Here is an 8776-nt window from a genome sequence, read left to right on the forward strand (position 1 = left end):
GATAGATAGATCGTCAGCACAGCTTTCCTTACAAATGCATGTTTTCTTTCTTGTGATTATCTTGTGAAAATGCATCAGCTACATGAAACTGGCAGCCAAAGACAGAGAAAGGATAAAGTCAGGTACCCTGTTTCAGCCTTTCAGTTGAGTGGAGCCGTCATAAGGAGACAGATCCTTCCGTCTGCAACTAGTTGTCCAATCTGAAGCCGCTGCAAAAAACAAGGCTCAAAACTTGACAATTTCACAAACAACTTTCACTCAAACGATGTCAGACTTCTCAAGAAAGTGACAAATTACAAATCTTACACACCTCTGTCCGTCCAAGATGCTGCTCACACCGTCATGTGGATGCCTCTCTCTCTCACACCACGCAGCCGATAATGAACTATTGTTGCCCACACACTGAATCTCCCCTCATCAACATCATCATCATCACTGTTATCTCGCGTTTTACTACCAAGCGTCTTGTTGCTTCATCCACGGAGCCTCCGGCGGAGAGGAGCGCCTGAGAGGTCTGCGTGGGAGGAGGAGAGGTTAAGGCTCCTTCGGGATGGAAAAAAAAATCAAGATAAAACCACCTGCTGCCCGTCCACAATAATGAAACCAGTGTGAAATACTCACAGGAAAATAAACTGTATTTTTCATGATAAATAAATAGCCACTTTATGATTCAAGGTCATTGATTCCCTACATGATAACACCGACACCCATTTTGCTTATTAAACAGTGGATTTGGGTCCTGAAGGTCCCTGCTGTATAAACACACAGTAGTAACTACAACATGTTTCTGCTCACTGCTCACTCTAGGGAGCTCATGTAGTTGTAACCCTTTGGCACCCAGCTGCCCAGATTTCCACTCTGACACCCACTCACCATGTTCACGTTCACAAAAGTTGCATTGATATGCATGAAGCCGACCACACACTGGAAGAAAATAACTGCAGCATATTTGCGCAATTTTATCTATCATGTGGCATGAGAGACAGGGAAGAAAGAAAGCAGAGGCTGTGACAGATTAACATTATTTTATAAACTTTAAAGCTGCCCATCTGAGTTTTTGGTGATATTTTGAAGACATGAAGTTTTGCAGACCTTCTCAAGCATTTCCAAAAATGTACATTTGGAAATAAACAAAACATTTTTGAGAGTACAATTGTACATTGAACAGAGCCATGATTCTGTATGTGTAAAATACATTTCCTCTTGAGTTTCTTTAAATTCAAACAAAACAGAAGAAGACAATATGATCACCTTCTTGTCATAAAGCTTCATAGCAGTTGAGACAGTCGTTCAAAAACACACCACAGGGTCCATTCAGAAGCTGTTTCCGAGCTTTTCATAAACTCACAAGATTTAGTTGTTTTGTTGTTGAATTATTATTATTATCATAACTACCTTGTGCTGAGATTGTTTTGCCAGCCTGTGAAATCTTCAATCTCAACATGATATGTTTTTTACAGCTGCACTACTACATAGTAGTAGTAGTACATATTTTAAATGTTGTTTGCATCATTTTATTCATTTGTTTTCCAAATGTAGTAAAACACATTTGGTGTCTTTGGAAATAAAGTTCTGTGGATTTGAACAATGCCTTGCCACAGCATGTGTTTGCAAAGATGGACCCACAAATGGCTCCAGCTGAATAAATAAATAAATTAATGAAAACAATCACACTACTCTGCCCGTTACCAACAGAATACACTGATAACCTCTGTCTGAATGTACGTTTGCATTCAAACACTCGACAATCTGCCTCTCCTGCCATTTATTACACCCTAACATGCATATGAATGTGAAGCTGTGGACTTCCCTCTGGTTCCAATCTGGTAGAGGACCAAAGTGATAGCAGCAGATTGCATCACCATGGCAACACAATTATCCTGCCATTACGTGGGAGGCAAGGATCATGTATGATCCTCGTTTAGATAGTGCACACTAAAAAAACACTGGGTTAAAAATGGGGTGTTTTGACCCGCCGTTGTTATTTTTATGTTACTGTTACTGGATCAAAACATCCCTCCTGTTCGGTGGTTTTCTACCAATGGAAATTCCGTAAAATTAGCCTAGTATTGCATCGGTGCTATACTGACCCCACACTGGGTCAAATCTAACCCAGTGTTTTTTAGTGTGTGTAATTATTCAGCGCCTGCAGGCAGCAACATTTATCTCTGTGTTATCTTTTAGTGCAAATAAATTGTTATTTTGGTGCAACATGTCAGCCGCTTCATTTGGTTTGATGGGTGATTTTTGTAGTTTTGTTTAAATTACTTTATAAATGGTTTGATAAGTGTGTAAATTTAAACATTAAAGCTATTTAAATAGACTCAAGTCAAACTAATTAATTAAGCCTTTTTGAGGATCATGGCAGCTAAATTAGAAGGAGTAATAATTAATTTGTAAATGCTGATTAAATGATAGCACACAGTACCTCCTGTAATGAATCTGGGTGGTCACTGCTCCCACTTATAGCTGTCCATTAGTTACCAAGCAACATGCAAAGTGTTAATGTTGTGGTATTGGTGAGAGTAGAGTCGCATTGTGAGTGTGAGCACTGGCTGAGATGTTTGTACAACCACTTTATTGTCTCATAACACGGTATAATAGTATTATGATGCCTAGGCAAGTGGAATGGAGCGTGCTTCCTTCTGTCCCTGCAACAAGAATAACAGCCGCACACACACACACACACACACACACTCACACACAGATTCGCTCATCAATTATTTCTCAAAGGGGGGATATTAGCTCAGTGTTGCCCTAAATCGACCCTCTCCCATGATGTGCAACAGACCAGGTGTTATTTTAAGACTTAAAAAAAATACCTTACACAGCGAATTCAGGTCAGCTGTGTGTCAGAAAACTGACAATTCCCTGGTAGTCGGGGGTTGGGAGCGCTACGATACAATAACTAATTACCTGATAAAAAATGCAGTAAGTAACCTAAACCAAGCATCACAATATTAAAGGAACGTAACTTGATTACTTTCTGTTATTTTTGGATTAACCTCAACACCAAATATGCAAATAAAAACAAGAGAAAAGAAAGAAGTATTGATACAAAAAGACAACAATGTAACCTTTGAAAAGAAAATGGAAACAGAAACAAATGGAAAATGGAAAGATTTTTAGCATCAAACGTGTGTATAAATAATCCCCACTTTTATTAAATATAACAGTAATCTGATTTTTTTTTTTTTTTTCTGTAACTGCAACTCAGTTACTTGTAATCTGTTACTCCCCAAGCCTGCTGCTAGTACATTACATTATATACCGCCTGCCATCATGACACTAATAACTAACTTGGTCAGCTGTTAACATTGATAAATAAATTGATTTTATAGCCACATATGTAAAAGAATTGGAAATGTGTCTAATTAGCTTGTTCTTTAAGTTTTAACTGCAGTTGCTTTGGAAAGAAAATGGAGGAATGTGTGCTTCTAAAAATCAAAATAAACTGGTGCAGCACATAAAATAGAAACTTTTCTCACAAGTTTTTTTAATAGTGAGTCACTTTCTGCCAATAGTTTTTCTCATTCTTCTGCATTGTGGCCTGTATGTTTCCCCAAGTCCTCAGTTCAAAGGCCAGTGATTGGTTCCAGGCTCACATATTTAAGAGATGAAAGTAGAGAAAGCTCTCTGTATCAAAATGCCTTGGTAAACACAGAAAGGTCAGGGAATAGATTCTTTGCTTTGAAATGTCAGCTGATTACTTTATAACAGGCAACATGAAGCTATTTGAAGGGCCTGTAAGATAAAAAGAATAAAGAAAACAAAAACAGATTATTACTTTTGATCATATTATATTGCCACTTTATCAATAAACGGTGGAGAGGCATATTTCATTTTCAGTCCTTTTATATCTGAGAAACATTCACTTAGTAAAATGAATACAGTCAAATGCAAAACGTTTGTGCTCTGCTGGAAGTTTACATTTACAAAATCTGGAGCAGACAATTTGAATAGAAAACAGTGCAAGTCATTTGTCTTACACTAATTTCTAAATGCTGTGAAGCAGTGGTTTCCAACCCCCGAGGGTCCTAAGATGATAAAAGGAATATGAAAAAAACTAAACAATTACGTATAAACATGTTTGTTTTGGCTTTTCTGAAAAGGTCAAAACTTTTTCCTTTTTCCTTGAATCTTGGAAGCAGGTAAAGTTGTGCTGGAAATCCCTGCTCTGGCTTTACTCAATTGGTTTGCCTTTTCTTGAAAAATACTAGATACTTTTACCTCTAAAAATCATTTAAATGAAATGACCTAAGAGGGAAGAAACACTTTTGTTATTTTGTGTCAGCACTAAGGCCATAATCAGTGATGAGGGATCACAATATGGCTTCATTTTAAGGTTGGAACCACTGCTGTGAAGTATCAAAAGGTTTCATTCCAAAATGGTGTACTAAAAAAGGTTACATATATATGTATTTTTTGATTCCTTAGAATTCATTATGAGGCTTACTTTAGTCAGACTGTACCTTTAACATGAGTATATTGCTACAACAACATAATGCTGACTTTCTATTGCATTATTATTGTATCTTCAGCTGTGTTTTTACATTGGATATTTAATTTTGGAATGAAAACTTAACATTTTACACACTTGCTTATTAGGTTAGATGTTAATCATATACAATCACATACAAGACATATTACATATACCACTAGCATGAAAAAAAAGATCACTCAAAGATATAAGATTAATATTGTAAATCATATCAGTACTATAGCATTTCAAAGTATTGTTTATGATTAGTACTAAATCACTCATTAGCAATGTTATGCAGTAGGTACTGTATCAGAGGCAATGAATCATTGTCTTTCAGAAACCATAGTGGAATGGCAAAATTGGAACAAATCATTAATTAGTGGTATTAAGTTTTCATTTAAGGCTGCTGCTCACATTCAGTCCTGCTTGGTTCAGGTTTACAGTTTCAACTTTTGGTCAGTGACAATTAACAACTTCAAAACATTTTATGGGTTGAGACAATCTGAATGATTCCAGTGTGACACTACTGGGGTTGCTTGCATCAAAGCAGACCAACTTTCCCTGGCTGAACCTGACAAAAGGTAACTATACTGATAAATGATGAGATATTTATCCAAAGGAAGGCCCAGCTAGTGGAATACTGTTTGTATGAGACATTATTAGTGTAACTTGGAAGAACGTGTACATTTTGTTACGCAGACACAGAAAAAGAGTTACTTTCCTACACATGTAATAGACGTCATCACAAAGCAAGATAAAAAGAAGACAGAGAAATTAATCAGTAAAAGAACAATTAGTGAAAAGACACTAAACATAAAGGAATATGGTTTGTTGTACAGACTTTGTACAGTATACTGTACCATTATAGGAAAAAGAAAACAAAAGATTACAAACACTGTTATCCATGTTTTGATCTCTTCACAGTGACTTGGCTTTTACTTTGGCACTTGCTGTAATCTTGACAGGAATGACAGCACATTGCTGTTGTTTTTTCTTTTATTTAAATGAGATGAAACTTTGATCATTAATGACACAAAAAAACAGCATGTACATTATTGATGTATGTATGTAACTTTGGTCAGTTGTGGGCAGAAAAGGATCAAATATGTTTTAACATGGATTGAGGACATTTGGCAAATATTTTCTGGTGAAATTAATCAAGAATGCTGTGCTATGATAAATTTAATTAGTGTAAAGTAGTGAAAGGTCTTCCAAAAACTAATTTAATTTCAGCACAGTTTGTCAAAAACCTAAACAAGGACAAAGTAATTATACTAATTATTGTGAATATCAGCATAAACTGTTCATAACTTATAACATTATTTTTCATACAGCAACATTTATAAATGTATTTGTTTCTCTAAATTAGTCTAAATGGATAAATGTGAGTTTTAGAGCACAACTGGATGCCAAATGTTAATCCGAAGACTTAAAATTCAGTCTCTTTATCATAGTGGATTCTTAATTTAATTTGAGAGTTTGTTTTTGGATTGCCACATATTTCACAAGTTGCACGTGGATATGCTACAAAGATGTGTACAAAGTAAAGCAGATAACTTTGAGATGAGTTTGAGTGCGTATGGAAAGAAAGAGCCCCCCCGGCTCATTGTCCAATGACTGATCAGAATGAGTAAGAATTGACTTGTGAAGACGGATGTGGTCTGTGTAATATTTTTGCATTGACTTAGTTATAAAAGGCCTCAATTTGTGGGAGTCTCAGTATAGGAGTGTTCAGTCTTTGGCTAATGCATTAGTTTCTGCTTAGAAGGAGTGCCACTGTGTTCCTGTCTGGGACCACTGCCCATAGACTGTTTGACAGCTTCCTCCAACGACTTTCTGGTCACCAGTAGCCGCACCACATCCTCATTTTTCTTTGTTAGTCTTTTACGCGCCTGGTCGTGGGTCATCATAGTCATATCCCAGCCGTTCACCTGGGAGGAAGAACAGAATTTAGAACGAAGAAAAAAAAGAAAAGCTGTAGCCAAGCCGAGCACTGCTCCTGATGCACAGCTCCTGTCCGACTCTCTAGTGTACACATGGTGCCATCTTGTGGATCGAGACCAAAGCTTTTCCACTACACACCTGCAGTAATTTGTCTCCCATCCTCAAGCCTGCCTCATGTGCTGGTCCATCTGGTGTTATCCTGGTCACGTAGATGCCCTTAGAACACCACAAAAGATATTCAATGTACAATGAAATAAAACAGAAAAGCAGCAAATTCTCTCACTTGATTGCATGATTTTAAATAGCACCTTTTTTTGCCAATCAAATACAGTTAATGGACTTATCGTCTCAGCACTACAAGGAACAGATACTTTAAAGAAAACAGCACAGACGCCCTTTGTTTTTTAAGTATATCAATGAGATGAGAACACTTGTAGAGCTCTGCTGGAAAACTCCAATAATGCTCATAAACAAGAATATCTAAAGGAGAGTCTAAAAGGTCAAATGGTAGAAGCTAATATCTAAAGATCTAAGATCTTAACTTATCTGTGGCTGGCATTTGTTGAGCCATTTCTATCTCTCCAGCACTGTGTATACACATTCAGCAGACAAGACGAGACTGTAAACCTGCAGTATTCCTGTCTATGACATCAGTTAGGGGAGTATGGTTTATTCCCCCCCTGAGGCTGCAGGTGATGTGTTCAGGCCTGCTCCTCACTTGTAGCTCACCAAAGTACTGCTCTAGTACCACTGAGCTTCAACAGGGCAGGGATGTGATCAGGAACAAACTTATACCACATTAGAAATCATCTGGTAGCTTTGTGTTCCAAATAGTATTAAGTAATATAGTAATTGTGTTTTAATTACGCACCCCTGGCTGTACCATTTACTGCATACAGGTGCCGTATATAGAGAGCATGGATACACATACACACATCTTGACTTACTTTGTCAGTCTTGTCCTTAGAGAAGGGGTTTTGTCCAGGGTCCTGGTCTATCCCTCCTCCGATGCTGAAGCCCAGGATCCGATTATCTCCCTGCCGCAACTTGAGGATCTCAATTCGTTCCTGTTTGGCAGAAAGAAAAACAAAATCAGATCCATCTTCATAGGACATTACCTACCAATGTAAAAGCCCTGACACACATAATGCTTTCAGTATTTGATTTATAACTACTGTTATATACTGACAGTCTCTAATCGGGAGAACAGTGGACACTGGCAGTGTTCTCATGTGTCAGAAATCTGAACCACTGGCCTCTCAGTTTTGCATTACTGTGTCAGTATTGTCCCTATATCAGTGTCCCTGTACATTACTGTGCATTAAAGACTCCCGCTCTTACTGTATGTAACTGTTTCTGTTGGATGTAATAGTCCACCATAACACAGTTACTCCAAACATTCTTCACTAGTTCCTGAAATTATTATAGCAAACTACTGTCAGCTAGCTTTATCCAGACTCCCGGGATGTAACGGTAAAAAGCAAACTATTGCTTTTAAATACTGTGAAATACAAAAAAAAAGTTTGATATTACAATAAAGCTTGCCATACATTTGGAACGGGAAAAACTGCAGCATAGTGCCAAGTTATTATCCAGCGTGGTGTAGTAGAGTACTGATTTATCCACCACGACACAGATATCAGTGGCGTTCCCTGGTAACTGAAGTCCACACTGGAACAGAGACTGTATTAGTGCGGCCCTGCCCTCGACACTGAAGCAGCTGCAGGCTCACTAACCAGATGGACGGATCACTCTGACCGTAGGACTCCTCTCAACACTCCTCAGCACACAGACTGCCTCTGTGTGTGGTGATGAATAACCAGACACTCAATGAGTGTTGTGGCTGATACAATGAAGTGTGAGGATGTCTGAGTAAGAGTCAGTCAGTCTGGAGTCTTGGAGGCACTACAACACATTTCTCTCTCCCAGTAAAACGAGGTTCATAAGACTCTGGAAGAACTTCTATCCCTCTCTCACCAAAACAATTTCAAACTTAAACAGGACACAACTTGTATACAAACAGGCCCATTTCTATATGTGTTCTGAGAGAGGATGATGCCGATTAAATCCTTCTAGTTTTAATAAGTATTAATAATTATTTATATTCGAACTAGGGCTGCACAATTATAAGGTAAAATGTGTGGCAAGAGTATTACAATGAGGTACTGTAGTGCTGTAGAGATACCCTGGTCTACAAATCTTGTTCTCCAGATGGAAGAAAATGTGTTTGTTTTACAGACACTGACAAATGTCACATCATCATGATTTTACATGTTTTCCCAGTAAAAATGAGATTTGTGATGCAAGAATTATTCCCACTAATTGTGAATCATGTCACAATCACAATAT

At 37.7% G+C, this 8776-nt stretch overlaps 1 protein-coding gene across 1 annotated transcript in view; it reads right to left on the reverse strand.

Annotated features, from left to right (window-relative positions):
• Window positions 1-3783: 3783 nt before the first annotated feature.
• Window positions 3784-8776, reverse strand: part of tax1bp3 (Tax1 (human T-cell leukemia virus type I) binding protein 3) — a 6405-nt gene continuing 1412 nt past the window's right edge. Inside the window, exons 2-4 of the mRNA XM_035653615.1 lie at window positions 7375-7494; window positions 6566-6643; window positions 3784-6414 (exon numbers count right to left, since the gene is read on the reverse strand). Of these exons, the coding sequence (XP_035509508.1) occupies window positions 6226-6414; window positions 6566-6643; window positions 7375-7494 (387 nt within the window). The 3' untranslated portion in view covers window positions 3784-6225. The remainder of the gene's footprint in view (window positions 6415-6565; window positions 6644-7374; window positions 7495-8776) is intronic.

Source organism: Morone saxatilis, unplaced genomic scaffold, assembly GCF_004916995.1.
Source record: "Morone saxatilis isolate NCDOM2014 unplaced genomic scaffold, NCSU_SB_2.0 Contig12, whole genome shotgun sequence".
NCBI classification, from domain to species: Eukaryota; Metazoa; Chordata; class Actinopteri; family Moronidae; genus Morone; species Morone saxatilis.